At 50.5% G+C, this 26307-nt stretch overlaps 1 protein-coding gene across 1 annotated transcript; it reads left to right on the plus strand.

The window, feature by feature from the left end:
• ADRM1 (ADRM1 26S proteasome ubiquitin receptor) lies at nt 1–26141 on the plus strand. Its single transcript, XM_048495909.1, has 10 exons — nt 1–158; nt 2748–2958; nt 3637–3753; nt 4466–4589; nt 4894–4980; nt 5740–5821; nt 7838–8052; nt 9256–9413; nt 24044–24146; nt 25925–26141. Exons 2-10 carry the CDS (start codon nt 2749–2751, stop codon nt 26029–26031), a joined length of 1203 nt encoding a protein of 400 aa, XP_048351866.1. The 5' UTR covers nt 1–158; nt 2748; the 3' UTR covers nt 26032–26141.
• Nucleotides 26142–26307: the final 166 nt, after the last annotated feature.

A 26307-nucleotide genomic window follows, 5' to 3' on the forward strand; every position in this document is an offset into this window, starting at 1 on the left:
CTCTTCAACCAATGAGAGCCCGACGGGGAAGGAGTGCATGGAGGGGGAAGCGGAACGGGTTTCCGGTGTGGTCCTCTGAGGGAGCCGGAAGTGGGTCGTGTTCAGATTGAGGGGACGGACGAGGACGGGAGCGGGCTGCTAAGGGACGGAGTCGGCAGGTAAATGGCGGCCGGGGTCGGGGTGTTCACCGTGGGAAGGAGGAGGGGGCTGTGAGGGGAATGAAGAGCGGGGGGTGGCCAACCTCCAGGTGGGGGCTGGGGATCTCCCGGAATTACAGTTCTCCACACCTCCGTCGCTTGCTTATTAAAAACGTTCATTCTCTTAGAGAACGTGGCTGCCTTAAACGGTGGGCTGCGTGGCATCATATTGCACTGAGGCCTCTCCCCTCCCTGAGCCCCACTCTCCCTCGAAGCCGCAGGGATTCCCAGACCTGGAGTTGGCAACCCTGTGAAGCGGGGTTCTGATTTACTTGTCCCTTATGATTGGGCCTCTTGGTGTACCGACACCATCTAGCTTCTAGATTTTAAGTTTAGCTTTACGTTGGGATTTGAATGTACTTGTGTATTTCAGTCACGCGTTGTTGTGGCCGGAACCTGCCCTGAACCCAGCTTGTCTGGAATGGGCAGGATCCGCCTAGATTAGAATAAGTAAGGAAATGAACTACGCATGCGCCTGTTTTTATTCCTCTCTGGCACCAAGTGACCACTAGTGAGGATTCTCATGCAGTATCTGAAGTGGGCTCTGACTAATATGATTCCTCGTGGGCCAAAAACAGTGGTGTGAAAACAGTATAAACCCTTTTACACCGTTTTCACACTGCTGTTTTTGGCCCATGCAGAATCAGCCAAAGTGTCCCTCGACCCCATGTGAAAAGGCTTTAAGGAAGGAATGTAAGTACTCAAGCACAATAAGGCAATGGTAGTGGATAGATGGGATTCCCCACCATGAGTTTGATGGGCCTCCACTTGTGTTGCTCTAATGGTATTTTTCATAATGGATACCTCAACGTTCTGGCCTAAAGTGTTCCTTTTCTCTTTCAAATATTGAGCTGTTCATTCCTAACATTAAATTGATCACTCCCTCCCTCCCTTCCCCCAAACTCTGAAAGGCATTGGTTGATGTATAAGAAGCTTTATCCTTGAACATCTGTCTTTCTCAGTACAAATATATTTGAGTGTTTATCCCAAATAGTCATCCTGTTTTTGAAATCTTTCATTAAAAAAAAAAGTGGCCTGGGTAGCAGACCAAAAGGATTCATGTGTTGCTGCTGTTTGGAATTTTGAAATCCAGTAACAGCGTGATCCTTTTTTTTTTTTTTTTTTTTAGGGAGGGAGCCAGAATTTTAGACTGAAGTGATGTAATGTTTAGAATTGGGGGGGTGGGAAGCGGTGTTTTGAGGTGCTTCAAATCATGTTGGTATGTATGTTCTTCAAGTAGCTGAGTAAACACGCACATTAGTTCTTTGAGGTTGTAACCTGACCTACATCAGCTTCCTGGCCAGAGAACCCTGTTCTGTCAGTGGGATGGAATTAATTGTGTTGGGTTGGATCCCACGATGCGTCTTCCACCTGCCCAAAAGGTGATTTCACCCTCACAAAGTTTTTGCTGATTCCCCCCTTCCCCCAAGATGGTAAGACAACAGCTACTGTAATCGAAAATGCATATTAAAGAAGGGTGTAAGGCAGTGTTTTTGTTTCTGTGGCGCAAAAAAGTAGGGATTGCTTGTCTGATTACTGTGGAAAAAAATTACTTGGATAGTTGTGCAACCTTTGGCTCGCTTGTTGCTTCATTGGTGAATTGGTTCCCCGGAGAAGCTCAGTTGGCCAGGGAATAGGAACACATCCTTATACGGACTTTCTGAATTTTATTTGGCTGGATAGAATCTGTAGCAGATTCCGCATGAGCAAAAAACAGCAGTGTGAAAAATGGCGTAAAAGGGATTACACCGCTTTCACACTGCTGTTTTTGGCCCATGTGGAATCCGCTAAGCTAGAGAGTAGCTGTGTTGCTCTGCAGCAGAACAGATAGATTTGAATCCAGTCAAGATCAACACGATTTTGGGCATTTGAACTTTTGCCCACTCTCCCCCCCTATTCACTCTGACAGCACAATCACAGACCCTAACAACTCCAGCCATACCTTCTTGGGCTAATTGAGTTGTTCAGTTGCCAATGTTCTATCTACCATCACGTGTCAGTCATGCTCTTCTACTCTCTACATCAGATAAACAGGTCTATGCAAAAGAGCAAATGGCCAAAAATCTCTTATAAAAAAATCGCAATACTAAAAAAAAAAAAAAAAGTGGGGAAACGTGTTAATCTTCGAGAGCATCCCACCATTGTGACCTTGGAGACGCCCTTTGGCCGCAGCTCTTCAATATCTCCAGCATCAAAAAGCTTTGCTGGCAGATGCAGTCTGAATTGAATGGTTTTAACTCCTTTTATGAAAGGCCAAGGGAAGGTTGGAGGAAACATGCCAGAGGTTCAAATGAGAGGGCTGTGTTACTACTGTGCAAAGCTGAGAGGGAAGGAAGATGTAGCGAACAGTGTCACTGTTCAGACGTTTGTGTTGATAACCAAGACTGACTTCTCCCCAACTAGGGATCCCCATGAGGAAGCTCTGGAATTCTGGCTCGATTTTGCTTGTTTTGGCCTCTTTTTGAAAGGATGGTTCTGTGCTCAGTAGAGCTTTACACGTCCAAGAACAGCTGCTTAGGAAACTGTGCTTTCCTTCTTGTTTCTGTCCAGGATGTCTTCCGGTGCATTATTCCCAAGCCTGGTCTCTGGCTCTCGGGGCTCGTCCAGCAAGTACCTGGTAGAGTTCCGTGCAGGAAAGATGTCTTTGAAAGGCAGTACAGTCACCCCAGACAAGAGGAAAGGGCTGGTATACATCCAGCAAACTGATGATTCTCTCATCCACTTCTGCTGGAAGGACAGGACTTCTGGGAATGTGGAGGATGTAAGTAGAAAGCGTCATTATTAAAGCTGAGCTGCACATAATTTGAAGGGGCAAATAGGAGATGTTTGAGTTGTGCTTTAGGGCAGTGGTGTAGCTGCCACGGGATAAGGGGGGTGCAGCCCCCGGGCACGCACCATTGGGGTCACGTGGTACCCCCCCCCCCAGAAAATCACCCTGGCTCCTCCCCACCAGTCAGGCCCTGGGGCCCGAAGCAGCGTGGCCAGAGCAGGCTGCTTTTTCACTAATGCGGGGGGGGGGCATTTTGCCCCGGCCGCCATTTCCCCTGCCTATGCCTTTGCTTTAGGGTAATATGGACGTTGCCCTCCTGGTGAGATAAACAACTTTAAATGATTGAAAAAAGTGTGCTTCTCGCCACAGTCAGGTGTGCACGTAACCTGGAAACGTGTATGTGCGTTCATCTGCAGCACAGGCGTCAAACTCGCGGCCCTCCAGATGTTATGGACTACAGTTCCCATCATCCCCTGCCAGCATGATGCTGGCAGGGAATTATGGGAACTGTAGTCCAAAACATCTGGAGGGCTGCGAGTTTGACGCCTGTGCAGTGTGTGCAGCCAGCTCTTAAAAACCTGTGTTAAAAGTGAAAAGTTTTTATAGTAATGGATTTGTGAACAGATGGTTGCTGGGAAGAGGAGCATTTACTCACTGCTTGTATTTCAGGACCTGATTATTTTTCCGGACGACTGTGAATTCAAGAGGGTGCCTCAGTGTACTACAGGCCGTGTGTATGTGCTGAAATTCAAGGCTGGTTCCAAGCGCCTTTTCTTCTGGATGCAGGTATGTGGCCACACCCAGTCCCAGTGACCAATCTCAGTCTCCAGGAGGGGAGTGGGCTTGCCTGTCCCCCAGTCAGGGTGGGGAATACCACGCCTCCAGATTCCATTGTGTGACACTGCTCCAAGTGGCAGCAGAGGGAAACCCAACTGCATCCCTATGTCATGTCCAGCAAAAACCTGGAAGCAATGTAGGGTAGCTCTAGGAAGCTTCAGAAACTCTAGAGAGGCAATATGGTGTAGTGGTTAAGATCAGGTGGACTTTAATCTGGAGAACCAGGCTTGATTCCCCACTCCTTCACTTACCTAGTGAACTGGGTTTGTTTCCTCACTCCTACCTTCCTTCTGGCTGACCTTGGACTAGTCACAGCTGGTTCAGAACTCTCTCAGCCCCACCTGCCTCACCAGGTGTCTGTTGCGAGAAGAGAAATGGAAGGAGTTTGTAAGCTCCTTTGAGTCTCTTTATGGGAGAGAGAAGAAGGGTATAAATCTAAACTCTTCTTTTCTTCTAGAGCTTCTTTACGCCACTTCCAGGTTTTTCCAGGAAGTGACCTAGGGACGCAGACAGCATTGTATCCACCCCTAATCCTCCTGCCAGTTGCCGTGCTTGGCCTGGCAAACTCTATGTACGAGTGTTTGTCCCATGCAGGGCAAAGCCTCTGCTAGTTAGATATCAAAGCACTTGTGAATTCAGGACACTGTTGCCTTCTTTCCAGGAGCCCAAGGTGGAGAAAGACGAAGAACACTGCCGGAAGGTGAATGAGTATCTCAACAACCCTCCGATGCCTGGAGCTCTGGGTGGTAGCGGAAGTGGAGGCCATGAGCTCTCCGCCCTAGGAGGTAGGCCTTTGCTCAGCCTCCTTGTCTTGGGTGTTTGGGCTGCCAGAAAGCCAGGGATAATATTTTGGGGGGAAATGAACTGGTTGGGTGTAAAATATTCAGGGAGACCAGATGCTTTTTGAGCCAGCATTCTGACACTGATCTCCTGCATCTTGTGAGACTCTTCAGGGACCCTCTGTTTTTTTTCTCCTTGCTTGTCTTTCACACCTTCCAGGGAGCCTTTCTTTCTTCAAAACTTGAAGCCGTTTAAACGGCCTGCCCTGAGATGGACAGCTGATCAGTGTCCTTTTTCTTTAATCATTAGGTGAAGGTGGCTTGCAAAGCCTCCTGGGAAACATGAGCCACAACCAGCTGATGCAGCTGATCGGACCCACGGGCCTTGGAGGACTCGGTAACGTGTTTGTCATTCTTTTGCACCCATGTTGTCTTCCTGCGTTTCTCTCTTTCTGACTCTTCAAGCGGCGTGGTGTGTTCTGAAATAAGGCTTTCATGTTAAGGGATTATAGGCAGACCAAAACCTGCATGAAAAGATGTAGCATTACTAGGTTCTCCTGCCCTCCCCCCTCCCAATATCCGTAAGGCCTTTGTGCAAAGGGAAATGGCTGTAGTTCAGTACTTGAGATGGGGCTTTCATGAAGAAAACGGCCTGAGGTAGCAGAAGGACAGCTTAGTGGCAGAAAGGAGAATTCAGGTTTGGCCTTTCACCTTTTCCTTGCCACCAGGATAAGGTAGCTAATTGCTCAGGGCGTGGCCAAAGAAGCCAGAAAACCCCCCAGCTCCTTTGCCTTTTTCCCATGTTCCTCAACATGACCGATTTAGGGGGCAGTACGATTAAAGCGTAAGACAATTGCACTTGTGTCTGTGTAGGAAAACCTGCTATGTTTGAAGACGTCCTTGGGTCAAAAGTCTAGCACAGTGGTTCTCAACCTTCCTAATGCCGCAACCCTTTATTCAGTTCCTCATATTGTGGTGACTCCCAACCCTAACATCCATTTTACAGATGCAGAGAGTCTTAGGCGACCCTTGTGAAAGGGGCCCAAAGGGGCCCCGACCCACAGGTTGAGAACCACTGGTCTAGCAAATGGTGCTTTCTAAAACCCCTTTCTGAATGTGAAAGTGTCTCAACGAGTCTCTCTCCCTTTTATGGAAGGTGGGCTGGGTGCCCTGACCGGTCCTGGCCTGGCTAGTCTGTTGGGAAGCGGAGGCCCGCCCACTAGCAGCTCTTCCTCAAGGTAAGAGGTCCCTTTGCTGGAGGACTTTGAACTGCAGTGCTAATATGTTGGCTCCTCTCTGTGCGATGTTAGTTCCTTGGAGCAGCCGGCTCCTCTCCCAGAGCTCCATCCTACAGCAAAAGATGCTGCTGTGAACTAGAAATTGTTAGCTCTCTGTGTGGCTGTGCTCTCTGGCACGTGACCCTGCCTTATACCGAACTAGACCATCAGACCATCGCAGTCAGTATAGTCTACTCCCATGGTGGCGAACCTTTGGCACTCCAGATGTTATGGACTACAATTCCCATCAGCCCCTGCCAGCATGACCAATTGGCCATGCTGGCAGGGTGAAACAACAATCCTGCTTCTGGAGATATAAAGTCTCCTATTCCTGTGAACCCGGCAGTGTCTTAGTCCTGGCACTCCCACCACTGTCCCCATGAGACCGGCTGCCTCCAGGGTCTCTGGTCGAGGGTCTTTCCCATCATCTCCTACCTGGTCCTTTCTGATGGAGATGCCTGGAATTGAACTCGGGACCTTCTGCATGCAGATGCTCAACCTCTGGGTTGGTGCTGGTGTTGGCTTCCCCATGCACCTGTGCTTCAGCTGACTAAATGAATGCGTAGACATCGCTTCTAGAGCATTACAGTTCTCCCCAGTAATTTTTCAGCAGCATGGCACGGTAGACTCACATTTAATCCTGCCTTGGGAGAGTGAAGAGTAGGCGCCTGAGATTGAAAAGTCCAGCACCTTTTACTCTTGGGACCAATATTTGAATCATTGTTGGGAGACGTGGCCTGCTTGGGTTTGAATTTGACTGCTGCCCTCTGTATGTGTTTGCATTCACTCTTTCTTGCTTTAGCAGTTCTGGTCTGGGTCTTTTCTCATTTAAAAGGGGGGCTTTGTCTTGCTAGTTACCGGGTGCTTCTCTGCCAGTCCCGGTGCTTGCCGGGAGAGCCAGCGTGGTGTAGTGGTTAAGAGCAGGTGGATTCTAATCTGGAGAACCGGGTTTGATTCCCACTCTTCCACCTGAGTGGCCGAGGCTTATCTAGTGAACCAGATGTGTTTCCGTATTCCTGCTGGGTGACCTTGGGCTATCACAGTTCTCTCAGGACTCTCTCAGCCCCACCTACCTCACAAGGCATCTGTTGTGGGGAGAGGAAGGGAAAGGAGCTTGTAAGCCACCTTGAGTCTCCTTGCGGGAGAGAAAGGTGGGGTATAAATCTCTTGTATAATGGTATCACATCCTTGCTTGGTGTTTGTTTTATGTATATATTTATTAGATTTATGATTTGCTCTCTCTGCCAAAGCAGGTTCAGAGCGATTTCCATTTTGTCAATAAAAACATACATTAGAAACATACAATTCAATGAGGCCTTTAAAAGATCCAGTCAGGGTGGAGCAATTAAAATACAGTTAAACATCCCTCTGATTTCCCCTAATCCACTATACAAAACAGAGGGGGAGGGGAGGGCAGGCCAGCCGAGATGGAGCCGCGATGTTTCTGCCCTCGGCTGTAGGCCTGGTGGAACAGCTTTTCCTTAGACGCCCTGCAGAAATTAGGTAGATCCCACAGGGCCCTGGTCTTGGTAGAACAGAGCATTCCACCAGGCTGGAGCCAGAGCCGAGAAAGACGTTTGAGGACAGCTGGCAATTTTGTGAGGCCAGAGGTCACCGTAGGTCATTGTTTGTAGAGCGTGATGGTCTTTGGGGGACATACCAAGAGAGGTCTCTTGAGTGGAACCTTCTGTTTGGCAGTGAACACATTTTGGCTGATTTATTTCTCCAGGAAAAATACTGCCGCCTCTTAAATTTTTTAAAAAGTTGTGATTTAGCTTGTGACTGCACGCTGAAGGACACGGAGGGTGCCCCCGTAGTGCAAGGACCCATGTCTGGGGCTACAGTGGAAGGGAGACCTATTACTAACTGGCTGTGGCTGCCCGGGTTCAGCATTTAAGCCATGGGCAGTACCATATTTGTGGAAGTGAGGGAGAGGAGCAGGTTGCCCGGCAGCTGACAACATCTCTGTCCTTCTAGCTCTCGCAGCCAATCGGCCGCTGTGACGCCATCTTCCAGTACTTCATCCACACGGGTAACGCCAGCTCCCACTGCTCCTGCCGCCGCCGCTGCCACCAGCCCCACCCCAAGCTCAGGAAATGGAACCAGTACAGCAACCAGCCCAACCCAGCCCATTCAACTGAGTGACCTCCAGAATATCTTGGCAACTATGAATGTACCTGCTGGAGCTGGAGGTCAGCAGGGTCACGTGAGGGAGGGGTAGGCTTGGGGGGAGAGTCTGGACGGACAAGGGTAGTACCTGCTCTCAAAGTGGGCATTACTGCCCCCTGGGGGGGGGGGCTCCTAGAGGGGCACTAAGAGGCAAAAGGGCAGCAGGGGGGCGGCTGGGAGTGGACCCCTTCAGTTGTGTGGTTCACATAACTACAATAGATCAAGCTGTGGAACCACCCTGGCAAATTTGGTGAAAACTATTGGAATTTTTTTCTAACTTTGAAAAGCTGGTATCCGTGGGTCACATCAATCAATCGTGTTGAATAAACTTTTTAAATAGATGTGCAGTTGATTGTTATGGCTTCCAATTTAATTGTAATCACCTTCCTTAGCGGGTCTTGCAAACCACTATTTTGCATAATGCTTTTTATAGGGTAGGGTATGAGCACTTGGGATGAGTTTATGGGACCAAGGGGGTGGCAGCCAGAAAAGTTTGGGAACTGCTTGACAAGGGGAATGAACTCCAGAAAGAACAGTCCTATTGTCGAAGGCTTTCACGGCCGGAATCACTGGGGTGCTGTGTGGTTTCCGGGCTGTATTTCTTCTCGACGCTGCTGAAGCTTCCAGGCTGGCAGTACTTCAGATCCTCTGAAGATGCCAGCCACAGATGACAGGCTAAACGCCAGGAGAGAATGTTGGTAACACGCTATATCTGAAAATCCACAGCACCCCAGAACAGTCCTACTTTGACACGGTTTCAGCAGGTAAAAGTTAATTTCTGGTGCTACAATGAAAATGGCGGCACTCCCCTGCATGGATCAGATCTCCAGATGTGCAGTTCCAGTAAGTGTCAAGATGCCTCAAATGACTGTCATTCTAACTGTCCAATCCGAAGGAAACATACTGGCCAGTTCTGAAGCTAGAGGTTTTAATGGAGGACGGACAGTGATGGAAGCAGGTTTGGGGAGAAAGGCCAGGTAGTAATGAAGGAAGTGGAAAGCAGAACAGATATTCTGTTGTGAGGTCTGAATGCAGCTTGTGGTAATATTAAAGGAAGAGGGACCGGGCCCGTAGCCAACGGGGCAGCCCACTCGTACAGTCATTTGAGATATCCTGGCGCTTACTGGAATTGCACCCAGAACTGGTGAATTTCTTCCCGTGGCCCCCTTGCCATTTCTCGGTGCTCCAGCCTGAAAGAGCCTCTCATTCGCCTTCTCCTTCCCCAGTTGACCTGTCGAGCGTGCTCACCCCCGAGATAATGGCGCCAATTCTGGCAAACACCGAAGTACAAGAACGGCTGCTGCCTTACCTGCCTTCGGGAGAATCTCTACCGCAGACGGCAGAGGAGATCCAGAACACACTAACCTCCCCGCAGTTTCAGCAGGTGAGTTTTTCTTTTAATGCTACAATGACAATAGCAGCACTCTCTTTGCATGGATCAAATCTCCAGATGTGTTTTGGAGAGTTTTCTGGAGAGCAGCCTCCTGATTTAAGGCAGTGGCTCTGCCCAGTGGCCTCTCCTCTCTGTTTTGCAAAAACAGTGAGCAAATCAAAAAGATCTAGGTAATAAAGGCTGATTGATTGGTCCATAATTCAAGGTACCTGTAAAGATCTCAGTGGTGCTGACTCTCTTCACAGCCGTTTGGCCTTGACTGAGTTCCCTGGCACGGGCGACGGGCCAGAATCTGCAGCAACCACACTGTTAGAGGGCTTATCTCATAGAGTGAGATGAGAATTCTGTTCCCATGAGAATGGGACTGGAGACACCGGGAGGGGGATGGGACAAGGGGGTTATAATCTGTAGTTTAAGCGGGAGGTCCCATTCCTGTCATGCCGTGTGTGTGAGCTTTCTAAGATGTCTGAATAAATGGTCTTTCAACCAAAAGCCTTTTATTTCTGCCTCGTTGGAATTCCTTACATTATGACAGGAATGATTCTTTATTTTTCTTTTTAACACTTAGTGGATCTCTGGTGTTTTAATATGCAGAGATTGAATATTCCTGAAACTGTGGAAGGCGCGGTAGCCCCCATAGAGGGTTCCGAGCCTTCCCTTCCTGATTCTGAGGAACCAGTGGGAGAACGGGTCTCGCTGGTGACTCTCTCCCGTCCTCGTTCCAGCATAAGTCTTCCCCTACTTCGTTGGGATGAGGGATGCGGATGTGACCATGTGGATTTGCATGAGTCATTTGGGGCGCTGTCTATGGATCGAGCGCCTGTGGATCGGATCTCTACCCGTTTCCGTGTGGATTACAAACCCCAGATGCAACCTGTTTCGGAAGAGATGGGTCTGACTAAACTTCATGCAGCTACCCAGGAGTCAATTGAACGATTCCTTGACTCGTACTTCGATGATGCTCCCAAGGATCCCCAGTGGCATAGCACCGGGGCCCGTCCCAAGTCCACAGTCGAAACCGGGACGTTGACGAGATCAGGATCGGTGATCGGGAGGGGTTTCCGTGCCGGTTCCCAATCCGGATTTCCAGCCCCCGGGCCGGTAGTGTAAAGGATTCAATGGTGTTGATGAGCGGGTCGGCCGCCTGGCCTTGACTACATTCCACAGCCCGGGCGATGGGCCAGCTTCTCCGGCGGAGACCTTATCTCTGCGAGGGAGATGAGACCTCCGTTCCCATGGGAATCCGGGAGGGGGGATGGGATGGACAGAGTTATAACCTGTGTTTCTGGCGAAAGATCTTCTTCCTGCCACTGCGTGTACGTGAGCTTTCTAAGATGTCTGAATAAACGGTCTTTTACACCAAAGAGCCTTTTATTTCTGCTTCTATGGAATTCCTTACATTGTGGCAGGAATCTTAGTTCATCTATATTCCTAGTGCAGTGGACCTCTGGTGTCTCGGCATGGAGAGGTTGGATGTTTCTGTGGAAGGTGCGGTAGCCCCCAAAGAGGGCTCCGACCTTTCCCTTCTGGATCTGGAGGAACCGGCGGGAGAACGGGTCTCGCTGGTGACTCTTTCCCGTCCTCGTATCAGCACGAGTCTTCCCTTACTCAGTTGGAACGAGGGACGTGAAGACGACCATGGGGACTTACATGAGTCGTTCGGGGCGCTGTCTATGGATCGGGAGCGTGTGGATCGGATATCTACCCGCTGTGATGGATTACAAACCTCAGATGTAACCTGTCACGGAGGAGACGGGCCTGACCACCTTTCATGCGGCAACACAGGAGTCCATTGAACGATTCCTGGACTCGTATTTTGGTGATGCTCCCAAAGATCCACCGTGGCATAGCACTGGGGCCCGTCCGAAGACCACCGTTGAAACTGGGACTATACCAGGGATTGGGAGGGGTATCCGTACCGTCTTCCGATCGGAACCCCCAGATCCCGGACCAGCGGCTGCATCTGAGATGCCCCGTGGAGCCACCGGTGGGCACGACGTCCTGCGTTCAGAGGAAGAGGAGTCCGGAGAGAGTCTGCACTCCCATCCGGATCTGTTCCCTCTCCCATCGAAAGAGAGCTGGGATGAGGAAGTGGGCCGACTGCGAGATGCCCAAGAAGCATGGGCCCGTGAACGGCAGCTATGGGAAGAAGAACGGGAACAGCTGCAGCAAGAGCGTGAAAACCTGCAAAGAGACCGGGAACAGCAGCGCAAAGAAATCCAACTCGAATTGGACCGTGCCAAAGACGCGCTGCAACGGCAATATGCGCAGAATCTATCAGTCCATGATAAAGTCCTGGAACACTCCAAACTGGATTTACAGCGTCAACGCCGAAAGCTGGTTCAGGCCTTGCGCACGCAAAGTGAACTTACTGCAGCTGTTCAACGAGACGAACTGGCTAAATTGGAACGAGAGAAAGCAGCTTTGCATGCGCAATTCAAGATGCATTGACTCGCAAGGAGAGAGAGCTGGCTGCCTTGGAGAGGGAACTGAAGAAGCAGCAGAACAGGACAACCCAAGTTGGAGTCTACGCTGTCACTGGTACAGCCGGCGCCAGAGGGGCGACGCTGCTGGGTCCTGCCACCTTCCAAGGACCGCTCCCACCAGAACGCCAGCGCACCGGCATTGGTACCTCCACCACCACCGATTCGCCCCCCCTGCGCAACCGCTGCCTCAACCTGCTCAACCTGCGCCAACCACCGCGCGGGCGCCCAGGGCCGTGGAGAGGGGATACTACAGACCTCCAATACCGGCCGGGTTCACGTCTGCCGCCCCCTAACTTCCCTACTTCACGTTGGCCCTCGACGCCCACATGGAGGACTATGACGATTTATACCGGTCTGAGCGCGAAAAAATACGGGACATCGCTCAGTCCTGGATGGGGCGGCAGCCCACTGGTTTGTGACTCTTTTGAACCTCCGAGATGAGGATACTCGCACCGTGCCCGCATTCCTCCAAGCCTTCAGGGCTCGCTTCCACGACCCGGGTGCTGACAATGAAGCTATCCGCACCATCAAAACTATTCAGCAAGGCAACCGCCGCTTGCAGAATTTGCCCGTGAATTTCGTGCGGCGGCTGCTCGACTCTCCTGAGTGGCCTGAGCGCATGAAATGCTTAATACTTCTCGGATGCTGTCGACGGCAAGCTGCGTGAAACGGTGTTTTTAATTCGGGTCCCCCCGCACTATTGCTGATTGGATTGAATTGGGATCCCAGGTGGCGTCTCGTTTGGAGTACGCTCGTGCCGGAGGCCGCCCACGCCCCAAACCTGCCACTGCGTCCACCAAGCCTAGCCCAGCCGCCCCTACCGAGACCACCTCCGAGCGCCGTCGCCGACTGGGATTGTGTCTTTACTGCGGAGGACCAGGTCATCTGGCCGCCAACTGCCCGAAAAAACAGAAGCCAACTGCTCCGGCCACGCGCACCCCATCTGCCAAGCCACCACGCAAATCCGGGCCGCCCCCAACGGGCTTGTCTAAGGCAGTCATCGAAGGCGACCCAGAGGAGGGGGAAGCAGCTGTTTGCCTTTCTTCAGCCCCCATGGACATGGGTTCGACTCCAGACGCGGTGAGTGAAGGCAGCGCTCCCATTACGATCCAAGCGTTTCTGGCCAACCCCGCTAAGCATACTCGTATTATAGCCTCAGCCCTTGTGGATTCTGGCTGCTCCCATTGCTTATCGCGCCCCAGGTGGCCGGAGGAGCTTAGGTTCAGACCAAGTCCCCCTGGCTAAGCCCATACCATTCACCCAAATGGACGGCAGTCCTCTCGGGAGCGAAGGACCGGCCCAGTTCAAAACGCAACCGGTTCTCCTCCGCTGCGCCGACCATTGGGAGAAAATTAGTTTTATTCTGGCGCCAGTGGCCAAACACTCCATAGTTCGTGGCATGCCATGGTTGTTGTTGCATGAACCAAAATTCCTTTGGAAAGAAAGGATCTTAGAATTCACTGACCCTCCCTGCGGTGAACACATGAATTGGGGAAAACCCGGCTTCTCCTCACACTCGCTTCATCAGCGATTGCTCCCGATTCTACCGCATTCCACCGGCGCATCAAGATCTAGCCCGAGTATTTCAGGAGCAAGAATGCGATCAGCTGCCACCCCATAGAGACACTGACTGCAAAATCGTAATACAGCCAGGCTTAACTGCCCAAGGGTAGAATCTACCGCATGAGTCCCAATGAGGAGAAGGAACTGCGTGCCTTCTTAGACAAGAACCTCGCCGCTGGGTTCATACCGGCGGGCTACCAAACACACACACATGCTGCTCCTGTATTGTTTGTAAAAAAGAAAGATGGGTCTTTACGGCTCTGCACAGATTACCGAGGACTCAATGCAGTCTCCCTGTCCAATAAATACCCTTTGCCATTAATCAAGGACCTTAGACGCATTGGGCAAGGGACGCATCTTTACTAAGTTGGACTTGAGAGAAGCTTACTACAGGGTCAGAATTGCGGAAGGCTATGAACACTTGACTGCATTTAACACAAAGTTTGGACAGTTTGAATACTTAATAATGCCATTCGGGTTGAGTGGGGCCCCCGGAGCTTTTATGGCCCTTATCAACGAAGTTCTCCATGATTTATTGTACAAGGGAGTAGTGGTGTACTTAGATGACGTTTTAATTTATTCACAAACCATGGAGGAGCATGAAGCATTGGTTCGGGAAGTATTGAAACGTTTGCTCAACAACTCCCTCTTTGCCAAACTTTCCAAGTGCTGTTTCCACCAAACCTCTATTGACTATTTGGGTTACCGGATCTCGCCCGAGGGCCTAAAAATGGATCCTGCTAAGATTGATGCAGTCCTCCAATGGCCTGCCCCTATCAGCCGAAAAGAACTCCAATCTTTTCTAGGTTTTGCTAATTTCTATCGTGACTTTATACCCCAATTCGCTGAACTGACTCTCCCTCTCACAGACCTCTTACGCACTAAGGGTAAAGATCCACTGACTGCCAAGCCCGGGGCCCCCCTTTCCTGGTCTAAAGAATGTCAGACAGCCTTTCAGCTTTTAAAATCTGCTTTTACCACCGAACCTATCCTAAAGCACCCTGACCCAGATCTCCCGTTTGTGGTTCACGTGGATGCCTCGGACAAAGCGCTTGGGGCAGCCCTGTTGCAGAGAAATAAAGATGATAGGCTGGTTCCGTGTGCTTATTTATCAAAGAAATTCTCCGGTGCTGAACTCAACTGGACTGTAGGGGATAAAGAGACTGCGGCCATCAAAGTAGCACTCTCCACTTGGCGCCACTGGCTGGAGGGGGCTAAACACCCCTTTCAAGTTTGGTCGGATCACAAGAACTTGGCCGCCCTCTCCACCCCCCCTCAAGATGTCCGCTGGCAACTTCGAACTGGGCCGATTTCTTTTCTCGCTTCTCTTTCACGGTCCATTTTTTCCCCGAAAACCAATAACTGGCTGATGCGCTCTCGCGCACCCGGGGAGGGGTGGAGCTGCCTTACGGGACATTCCGCACTGTTCTCTCCTCCTCCCAATTGGGGCTGGCTGTCACCCGATCTCAGACATCCACTCCTCCTTCTCCGCCCATTCCCAGCCTGGTCTCTCCTTTCCTACGGAACTCGAGGAGGCGGGGCTGCGCGAGCCTCCGGCGGAGGAAGGTGACTCCCAGTGCGCTTGAGAATGGCGTTTGGCGGCGGGGGAATTGTTGGTACGTGCCTCCGTAGCAGGTTCTCGAGGCCTGCCATGATGCCCGCTTCGGCTGGACATTTTGGCTTTTAAAAACTCTGCATTTGGCCCGCCGTCAGTTCTGGTGGCGCGCGATGCGCAAGGACATTGAGACGTATATTAAAGGTTGCTCTGTTTGTGCAGAAGCCAAGAACGTTCCGAAAACCCCATGGTCTGTTGAAACCTCTCCCGGTGGCCTCCGCCGCCTGGGAAGTCATCTCCATGGATTTTATTACAGATTTGCCAGAAAGTCATGGCAACACGGTCTTGTGGGTGGTGGTGGACTTATTTTCTAAACAAGCCCATTTCATCCCATGTGCTTCCATCCCCTCCGCTCCTAAGTTAGCCTGTTCATTCAGCATGCTTTACTGATGCACCCCCGGTTAAGGTGGTCTCCGATCATGCCCCCAATTCATTTCAAAGTTCTGGAAAGTTTTTCTAGGGTTGTTAGGGGCGCTTCGGGCGTTGCCGCCCCTACCACGCTCAAAGTGACGGTGAGTCGGAGAGAACGAACAGAACCCTAGAGCAGTATTTACGTTGTTACACTCCAACTACCACCAAGACAATTGGTGCGAAGCTAATTCCGTTTGCAGAGTACTATAACAATGCGGTTCATAGCAGTACAAAAAAAACCCCCTTCGAAATTGTGTCCGGTCGCTCCTTCCGGCCGTTGCGCCAAGAACTACCTGCGGAAGCATTGGATCCTCCGGAGTTTCAGCAGTGGATTTCATCTCTGGCCGAGGGGTGGAAAATGGTCCAGACTGCCTTTACAACAGGCTAAAGGCTCCCGGAAGCTGCAAGCGGATAAGCACCGCTGATTTCCTCTGCGTGTGGGCTTCTTGGGTGTATTTGTCTACCAAAATTCTCAGAGACGCGCATAAATTTTCAAAACTAGGCAAAAGATTCGTGGGACCTTTTCAGATTACTAAAGTGATTAATGATGTCACTGCCCGATTGGATTTGCCTAACTCTCTTAGTAACATTCATCCTGTCTTCCATTCCAGTTTACTCAAGGAGGCTCCCGCTTCCGATGCCTGGCACGACCCGCCGGAGAGACCCCCACCGACTATTATTGATGGCCACAAGCATTACGAAATTGATGCCATCCTGGACTCTCGCTTTAATCGCAAACGCTTACAATATTTAGTCTCTTGGGTGGGGTATTCCTCTGGGTATAATCAATGGATTTATTCCGAAAATATTGACGCCCCCGCCCTCATTTCTGCTTTCCACCGCGCCTTTCCGCGACAAAACCTGGGGAGGGTCTTTTAAGGGAGGCAGAGTGTAAAGGATTCAATGGTGTTGATGAGCTGGTCGGCCGCCTGGCCTTGACTACATCTCCCACAGCCCGGGCGATGGCCAGCCCCGGAGACCTTATCTCTGCGAGGGAGATGAGACCTCCGTTCCCATGGGAATCCGGGAGGGGGGATGGGATGGACAGAGTTATAACCTGTGTTTCTGGCGGGAGATCTTATTCCTGCCACTGCGTGTACGTGAGCTTTCTAAGATGTCTGAATAAACGGTCTTTTACACCAAAGAGCCTTTTATTTCTGCTTCTATGGAATTCCTTACAGGTAGCCGTTGATGTGCAAGAGGCGCCCCATGGAGCTGTCGGAGGACTGGAGGAGTTACCATCCGGAGAGGAGGAATCCGAAGAAGACCTGACTCCCCATCCGGATTTATTTCCCCTCCCGTCCAAAGAAAGTTGGGACGATGAAGTGGCCAGACTGCGCGATGCTAAAGAGGCATGGGACCGGGAACGCAGACTCTGGGAGGAGGAACGCAAACAGCTGCAAAAGGATCGTGAATGCCTGCAAAGGGACCGAGAACAACAACGCAAGGACGTCCAACTCGAGCTGAACCGGGCCAAAGAAGCGTTGCAACGGCTGTATCAGCAGAACTTATCGATCCATGACAAGGTCCTGGATCACTCCAAGATGGATCTAGAACGCCAGCGCGAAAGCATTAGGGCCATCCAAATGCAGAGCGAGCTGACTGCGGCCATTCAACGTGATGAACAAGCAAAACTGGATCGTGAAAAGACGGCCCTACATGCGCATCAAGATGCCTTAACTCGCAAAGAGAGAGAATTGGCTGCCTTGGAGCAGGAGCTGAAGAGGCAGCGGGATACGATGGCACGAACCCGGGTCGGTGCTTACACCTTTACCAGAGCGCCTACCACCGCTCCCCCTGCCATGGGGTCGACGCTGCAAGGTCCTACTTCAATCCCTGCTGCCTCCTTTCTCGCCGGAGGGACGACGGTGCAAGGCCCCGCTCTACCTCCTCAACCGGCGGTACCTCAACCGGCCCCTGCTCTCCCAGCCCCACCGCCCCAGCCGTTGCAACCACAGCCCCAGCGGGCTCCAAGAGCTGTTGAAAGAGGATATTATAGGCCCCCCATCCCTGCCCGTTTCGACGGGACCGCCTCTAAACTCCCCTACTTCATCTTGCAACTTGACGCACATATGGAGGAATTTGATGATTTGTATCGTTCTGAACGTGAAAAGATACGGGACATCGGGTCCGTCTTGGATGGGGTGGCTGCTGACTGGTTTGTGACTCTTTATGAATTGCAAGCTGATGATACTCGCACAGTGGCCGGATTTCTCCAAGCCTTACGTGCCCGTTTCCAAGATCCGGATGCTGAAAACGAAGCCATTCGTACCATAAAGTCCATTCAGCAGGGCAACCGCTCCTTTGCCGAATTTGCCCGTGAATTTCGTGCGGCGGCTACTAAACTTCCTCCTGACTGGCCTGAACGCATGAAATGTGAATACTTCTTCGAGGCTATGAATACCAAACTTCGGGAGACAGTACTCCTCATCCGCATTCCGCGCACCGTCGCTGAGTGGATTGATCTGGGATCACAAGTAGCAGCCCGTCTAGATTACGCTCGTGCCGGGGGACGCCCACGTCCGAAAACCACCACGGTTGCCCCAACAACTCGCAAGCCGAGCCCAGCCGTCTCCACTGAGACCACATCTGAACGCCGCCGCCGTTTGGGATTATGCCTCTATTGTGGTGGTCCTGGCCATCTGGCTGCCAACTGCCCCAAGAAACAGAAGCCCGCCGTTCCGGTCTCACGCACCCCCTCTGCCAAGCCTCCACGGAAGTCTGGTCCTCCCCCCACAGGCTCGTCCAAAGCCGCTATCGAGGAGGACTTCGAGGAGGGGGAAGTGGCAGTTTGCCTATCCTCGGCGCCCATGGACATGGGTCCTACTCCAGATTCGGTGAGTGAAGGCAGCGCGCCCATTACTATTCAAGCCTCTTTAGCCAACCCTGCCAAGCATACACGTATCCTAGCCTCCGCCCTCGTTGACTCTGGCTGCTCCCACTGTTTAATGCGGCCGCAGGTGGCTGAGGAGCTTGGCTTAGACCGAATTCCCCTAGTGAAGCCCATTCCGTTTACTCAAATGGATGGCAGCCCACTCGGAGCGGAAGGCCCGGCCCGATTCAAAACGCAACCTGTTTTGCTCCGTTGCGCTGACCATTGGGAAAAGATTAGTTTCGTTCTTGCTCCAGTGGCCAAACACTCCATTGTCTTGGGCATGCCATGGTTGTTATTACATGAGCCAAATATTATTTGGAAAGAGCGAATTCTAGAATTCACTGACCCCCCCTGCGGGGAGCACATGAAGTGGGGGGAAAACCCGCCTCCAAATGACATTGAACCGCTGGCTTCCACCGCCTTGCACACGTCGGTGACTTCTAGTCCCACCGATATTCCACAAGTTTATAAAGATTTGGCCAGGGTGTTTCAGGAACAGGAATGCGATCAGTTGCCCCCTCATAGGGATACCGATTGCAAAATCATTCTACAGCCCGGAGCTCAACTGCCCAAGGGTAGAATCTATCGCATGAGCCCCACAGAAGAAAAGGAGCTCCGTGCTTTCTTAGATAAGAATCTGGCTCGCGGATTCATACGACGAGCCACCAAACACACCCATGCCGCCCCTGTTCTGTTTGTGAAGAAAAAAGATGGCTCTTTGAGACTTTGTACTGATTACCGTGGATTAAATGCTGTTTCCATGTCCAATAAATATCCTTTGCCCTTAATCAAAGACCTCTTAGATGCACTGGGCAAGGGCCGGATTTTTACTAAGTTGGATTTAAGAGAGGCCTATTACAGGGTCAGAATTGCGGAAGGCTATGAACATTTAACAGTGTTTAATACTAAATTTGGACAATATGAATACTTAATATGCCATTCGGTTTGGCTGGAGCCCCCGGAGCTTTTATGGCCCTAATCAATGAGGTTTTGCAAGATTTATTGTATAAAGGGGTGGTCGTGTACTTAGATGATGTCTTGATTTATTCACAAACTATGGAAGAGCATGAAGCCCTGGTTCGAGAGGTATTACAACGTTTACTTGACAACTCTCTCTTCGCGAAATTGTCAAAGTGCTGTTTTCATCAGTCCTCCATAGACTATTTAGGCTATCGGATCTCACCCGACGGCTTAAAAATGGATCCTGCGAAAGTAGACGCAGTACTTCAATGGCCAGCCCCCACCAACAGAAAAGAATTGCAATCCTTCCTTGGTTTTGGCTAATTTCTATCGTGGATTTTATAGTACCCAATTTGCTAAACTGGCCCCTTCCGGCCACAGATCTCTTTGCACGCACTCAAAGGCAAGGCATTCACAGGCTGCTAAGCCCGCCCCTCCCTTTGGTCCTTCAGGAATGTCAGCGTCGGCATCTCCAGCATCTGGAAATCAGCTTTCACTTTCACCGCAAACCTATTTTGAAACACCCCGACCCTTGACCTCCTCTTCATAGTTCACTGGATGACATCGGACAAGCACATGCCGAGCTCAGTCTCTTGGCAGAGAAATAAAGATGGTAAACTTGTGCCGCGGTGCTTGTACTTATCCATCTCAAAAAGTTTTCTGGCCCTGAGCTCAACCTCGGGACCGTGGGGGATAAAGGAGGACTGCCAAGTACGCTACTGGCAAGGTGGCAATTCTATGCACTCATCCAAGGCGTCACTGGCTTGAGGGGGCCAAACACCCCTTCCAAGTTTGGTCGGATCATAAAAATTTGGCCGCCCTCTCCACCCCCCTCAAAATGTCCGCGAAGCAGCTACGTTGGGCTGATTTTTTCTCCCGCTTCTCCTTCACCGTTCATTTTTTCCCTGGAAAAACCAACAAACTGGCTGATGCGCTGTCTCGTCTTCCCGGGGAGGGGGGCGGTTCTTCGTTACGAGATATCCCGCGCACCGTGCTCTCCCCCTCCCAGCTGGGCTTGGCTGTCACTAGGTCACAGACCTCCGCTTCTCCTCCCCCTTCGCCCGTTCCGAGTATCGTCTCCCCCTTCCTGCGGGAACTCGAGGAGGCGGGGCTCCGCGAACTTCCAGCGGAGGAAGGAGACTCCCAGATGCGCTTGGAGGATGGCGTTTGGAAACGGGGGGGTGTTGGTACGTGCCTCCCCCCCTCCGCAAGCAGGTTCTCGAAGCCTGCCATGATGCCAGGTCGGCTGGACATTTTGGCTTCCTCAAAACGCTACACCTGGCCCGTCGCCAGTTCTGGTGGCGCGCCATGCGCAAAGACATTGAGGCTTATATCAAGGGATGTTCGGTCTGCGCTGAGGCCAAGCCCATTCCGGAAAAACCCCATGGCCTTTTAAAACCTCTCCCTGTTGCCTCCCGGCCCTGGGAGGTTATTTCAATGGATTTTATTACGGATTTGCCGGAAAGCCAGGGAAACACTGTTTTATGGATAGTGGTGGACCTGTTCTCCAAACAAGCACATTTTATCCCCTGCACTACCATTCCCTCTGCCCCTAAATTGGCGCGATTGTTTATCCAACATATCTATCGCCTACACTCCGCCCCCTGCAAGGTGGTGTCCGACCGCGGGCCCCAATTCATCTCCAAATTTTGGAAGGCTTTCCTGGACTTGTTGGGAACCACCCCGGCGGTTGCCGCCCCCTACCACGTTCAAAGTGACGGTGAATCAGAGAGGACGAACAGAACTCTAGAGCAGTATTTACGTTGTTACACTAATTACCATCAAGACAATTGGTGCGATTTAATCCCATTTGCAGAGTACGCTTACAACAATGCCATTCATAGTAGCACACAGAAAACCCCCTTTGAAATTGTGTCTGGGCGTTCTTTCCCACCACTGCCCCAACTGCCCACGGAGGCGCTACATCCTCCAGAGTTCAAACAATGGATTACATCCCTGGCTGAGGGGTGGAAGACAGTCCAGACTGCCCTGCAGCAAGCCAAGGACTCACAAAAGTTTCAGGCGGATAAACATCGTTCTGACTTCCCTTTACGTGTGGGGGCTTGGGTTTATTTGTCTACTAAAAATCTTAGAGACGTTCACAAATATTCAAAACTGGGCAAGAAATTCGTGGGTCCGTTTAGAATTACAAAAGTGATCAATGATGTTACTGCTCGTTTAGAACTGCCTAATTCCTTAAGTAATATCCATCCCGTCTTTCATTCCAGTTTGCTCAAGGAGGCTCCCGCTTCCGATGCCTGGCACGACCCTCCGGAGATACCCCCGCCGACCATAATTGATGGCCACAAGCACTATGAAATTGACGCTATTCTGGACTCTCGCTTTAATCGCAATCGCTTGCAATATTTAGTTTCTTGGGTGGGATATTCCTCCGGCCATAATCAATGGGTCTATTCGGAAATATCAATGCCCCCTCCCTTATTTCTGCCTTTCATCGTTGCCTTTCCACTGAAACCGGGGGGGGGGGGAAGGGATTTTTCTTAGGAGAGGCAGAGTGTAAAGATCTCAGTGGTGCTGACTCTCTTCACAGCCGTTTGGCCTTGACTGAGTTCCCTGGCACGGGCGACGGGCCAGAATCCGCAGCAGCCACACTGTTAGAGGGCTTATCTCATAGAGTGAGATGAGAATTCCGTTCCCATGAGAATGGGACTGGAGACACCGGGAGGGGGATGGGACAAGGGGGGTTATAATCTGTAGTTTAAGCGGGAGGCCCCGTTCCTGTCATGCCGTGTGTGTGAGCTTTCTAAGATGTCTGAATAAATGGTCTTTCAACCAAAAGCCTTTTGTTTCTGCCTCGTCGGAACTCCTTACAGTACCAGTGTAATGCTTAGAGCAGGGTTCGCCCATCTTTTTGAACAGGTGAGCGCATTTGGAATTTTGAGGAGGGCCATCCAGATATCAAGATGTCTCAAATGACTGTAATTCCAACTGTCCAGTCCGAAGGAAACATACTGGCCTGTTTTGAAGCTGGAATTACAGTCATTTGAGATATCTTGGCGCTTACTGGAATGGCACCCAGAACTGGGGAATTTCTGCCTGTGGGACCCTTGCCATTTCTTGGAGCCAGTGTGGTGCAGTGGTTAAGAGCAGGTGCACTCTAAACAAAAGAACCGGGTTTGAGTCCCTGCTTTGTCACTTGAGCTATGGAGGCTTATCTGGTGAACCAGATTAGCTTGTGCACCCCGACACATGCCAGCTGGGTGACCTTGGGCTAGTCACAGTTCTTCGGAGCTCTCTCAGCCCCACCCACCTCACAAGGTGTTTGTTGTGAGGGGGGAGGGAAAGGAGAATGTAAAATGGTGGAATGCTCTACCTCCAGCTGTCCGGGCCCTGTGGGACCTTGGTGAGTTCCGCAGGGCCTGTAAGACGGAGCTATTCCACCAGGCTTTCGGAGGGGCCGGCCGTGGCCCTACTGCCCCCCACTGAAATTGAGGCTGCCTGTTTCCATCTTCTCTGTTCCGGTTGGGCCTGATCTTCTGATTCCATCGCGGGCCCTGCCTACTCCCTCACTTTCTTTTGGCCTTAGATCGGGCGCCTGTTTTAAACAACTTCTGTTTTAAAAAAAACTTTTGTTGTTTTAATCTATATTTGTTGTTTGTAATTGCTGCATAGGTTTTAATGGGTTTAAGTTTTATGTTGTTGATTTGCTGTTCGGTAGAACAGCCGTACTGTGAGCCGCCTCGAGGCCTTCGGGGATGAGGCGGCCCATAAGTTTGTTTAATTAATTAATTAATTAACAAACAAACAAACAAACAAACCCTTTTGAGTCTCCTTATAGGAGAGAAAGGGGGGATATAAATCCAAACTTCTGTTCTTCTTCTACCCCAAAAATGGCTTCCGTGGGAGACAAAGCCAACGGAATGCCTCCCTCATAACTTTTGGGAAGAAGCAAAGCCTGAAAGGGAAATGGAACCATACAGTGACTAAGGAAAGCCCAGGTGCTCACAGCTTCCCCTGAGCTTCCAGTGGAAAGCCCAGCTTCGGCTAGGAAAGGGCAAGATCGCAACCTAAATCAGTAAACAAACCCTTACCGTGCCTTACAATGGCGTCCACGTTCTGAAAAGCTCAGCAAGCTCCAAAGGAAATAGTGGCAGGTGCCGTGGTGTCCACGGGCACCATGTTGGAGAGCCCTGGTGTGGAGAATAGACGCCAGTAGGAGCAGCACTTCTCATTTCTGTCGTTAGCTCAAATGTGCCCCCACATCCTTGCATTCTCCTAGCTAGAGCGCCTGGCTCACATCAGCGCCATGGATTTCCTGGTCTCTGTTCAAGCTCCCAGTGTAGGATAAAAAATAGCTTGTCTGAAAGAACTTTGTTACCTACATTAAATTTTTGCTACAAGTTACAACCTTGCCTTTGTGGGAGAGGTCCAGCAGGGCTCAGCTGAGTGTACAACGTTAATTTTTTTAATGACCCACTGAACGACTTGAAAAACTGGTAGCTGTTCAAACACAGTTGGTTGGTGCCATCTGGCAGTATCTCTTGCAGGCTGCGTTTTGATTTTGAGGGTAAAAAAGCAGTCACTGTCAAACAGCTGCTTGTCCACTTGAACCAGCTGAGGTTTTGCCACAAGCTGCGGCTCCTCTTTGAAGCCCGTCCACACTGATCTTTCGGAAGGGGCGGCAGGTTCTCAACCTTCTGTCCTCCCTCATCAGGAGGGATGCAGTCTGACCTGGCTCGTCTTTCCACAGGCCCTGAGCATGTTCAGCGCTGCCTTGGCTTCCGGGCAGCTGGGACCCCTCATGAGTCAGTTCGGCTTGCCGGCGGAGGCGGTAGATGCAGCAAACAAAGGGGGTAAGTTTGTTTGACAGCGGAGCCGGGACTCTCCTGTAGCTTCCTTGAAAACAGTGCAGCCGGCTGCTTGTACATTTGCTTTGATTGGAAAGGGCCTGAAAATTAGGGACATCAAATTAAAAGACTCATGCCTCACTCTACCAAAGCACCAGAACTCCTGAGAGCCACCGTGGTGTAGTGGTTAAGAGCAGGTGGATTCTAATCTGGAGAACCGGGTTTGACTCCCCACTCCTCCACACGGGTGGTGGAGGCTTATCTGGTGAATCAGATGTGTTTCTGTACTCCTACATGCTTGCTGGGTGACCATGGGCTAATTACAATTCTTTGGAACACTCAGCCCCACCTTCTTCACAAGGTGTCTGTTGTGGAAAGAGGAAGGGAAAGGAGTTTGTAAGCCACATTGAGTCTCCTTACAGGAGAGAAAGACGGGATATAAATTCAAACTCCTCTTCTTCTTCTTAAGTATTTGAGAATATTGAGAATATTGTATTTGAGAATATTGAGTAGTATGTCGTTCTGTAGAATTGAGGGTAAGAGATGATACTCTTAAATATTTTATCTGGTATGTTTTTATCTTGCCTTCCTTATCCTAGCACCGTGGTGGCGAACCTTTGGCACTCCAGATGTTATAGACTACAATTCCCATCAGCCCGTGCCACCATGACCAATTGGCCATGCTGGCAGGGGCTGATGGGAATTGTAGTCCGTAACATCTGGAGTGCCAGAGGTTCGCCACTCCTGTCCTAGCAAGTTGCCCAGGAAGCTTCCTAACAGTCGAGATTTGACCCTGGATTATGATCTAACACTCTAGCGCTGCTGCTGCTGCTGCATGCTGGCTCTCCTACATCAGCTTCATGACTTGGCAATGATTAGGCCACTCTGGGATTACGAAGGACCCGGTCACAAAGAGGGGCGGATGTTAGAATTTTTGGGACTTTGTATCTGGGATTTCTACTCCCGAGCGGAAATGCATTTTGCAGACTGAAAAGTGTAAAGTATTTTGCTTGCTGGGAAAAAGCACCCGTGATCACATCTATGCAAACAGCACGGGAATAAATTCGGTTCTGCAAAGGAGGGGTCCATTTTTTAAGACCGTTAGAACAATTCTAGGGAGCCTTCGTCTCACCAGAGTCCTTACAGTTTCGCAAGGGATCCGGTTCCAAATATACAGCACTGCTCTGGTTACCCGCCTATTTTGTTTGTTTGACACTGAACTCCGTTGGCAGTTCTTAGTTGGCCTTTTTTGTAGTCTTAGCAATCTCGTCCCGGCTTCACCTCACTCTTCTAATAGGCTCTTGGATCTTGATTTTCATAATTTGACTCTTGCAGCCAAGACAAGCTGTTCTCCGACTACATTATTAATCCCATGCGAGCGTGGAATTATGGCAGCATATCTTTGTCTGCTGATTAATCCCACCCAGAGGAGAGCCTTGGCTACTGCAAGATGTAATGTGCTGCCATCAGCTCTGATGGAGGGAAGATTTAAGAATATGGAACGCTCTAAAAGAGTTTGTTCATGTGATAGGACTACGGTTGAAACACTTGACCATTCTCTGTTTCTATGCCCTAAATAGAATAAGATACGCATGAAATACATGAATTCCATTTTCTTGCAATGTTCTCAGTGGCAAGAGTGTTATAAGATACCCAATCTCCTGAACAGCTCTGATGTGCTCTTTTGTGAAACTGTTGCAAATTTTATACTGGAAATTAGTAATTTTAACCGTATTTCTTAACCTCACTGTTCTGACATACTGTTTTGTTTATGCTGTTTTTAGACGTAGAGGCCTTTGCCAAAGCGATGCAGAACAATGTGAAGTCTGACCAAACCGAAGGAGACTCGAGTGACAAGAAGGATGAAGAGGAAGACATGAGTTTAGATTAGATTTTGTACTGTATCTCAGGGGTACTCCTAGATATTAATTTAAAGTACAACAAGTAGGATCACTAGCTAACCCGATGTATTGAATCTAGTAGTAAAGGATCTCTCTGCTAGATATGTCTGTTTTGTTTATTTTTGCCCCCTGGGGGGGGTCTTTTGTAGCCCTGGAAAAAGCATCTAGGCTGGGCTGTCGAGTCTTACATTGTTTTTTCTCAAGTTGGTAATTTTTCAATCACCGATATGCCTCATCTGAGCCTCGTATTTAATATCTAGCTCATT

The sequence above is a fragment of the Sphaerodactylus townsendi genome, linkage group LG05 (genome assembly GCF_021028975.2).
Source record: "Sphaerodactylus townsendi isolate TG3544 linkage group LG05, MPM_Stown_v2.3, whole genome shotgun sequence".
NCBI lineage: Eukaryota > Metazoa > Chordata > Lepidosauria > Squamata > Sphaerodactylidae > Sphaerodactylus > Sphaerodactylus townsendi.

Coding starts and splice junctions, on each gene's coding strand:
- ADRM1 (XM_048495909.1), top strand. CDS start 2,749: ATGTCTTCCGGTGCATTATTCCCAAGCCTGGTCTCTGGCTCTCGGGGC. Junction 3,754..4,465: donor GCCTTTTCTTCTGGATGCAG/GTATGTGGCCAC, acceptor CCTTCTTTCCAG/GAGCCCAAGGTGGAGAAAGA. Junction 4,590..4,893: donor TGAGCTCTCCGCCCTAGGAG/GTAGGCCTTTGC, acceptor TTTAATCATTAG/GTGAAGGTGGCTTGCAAAGC.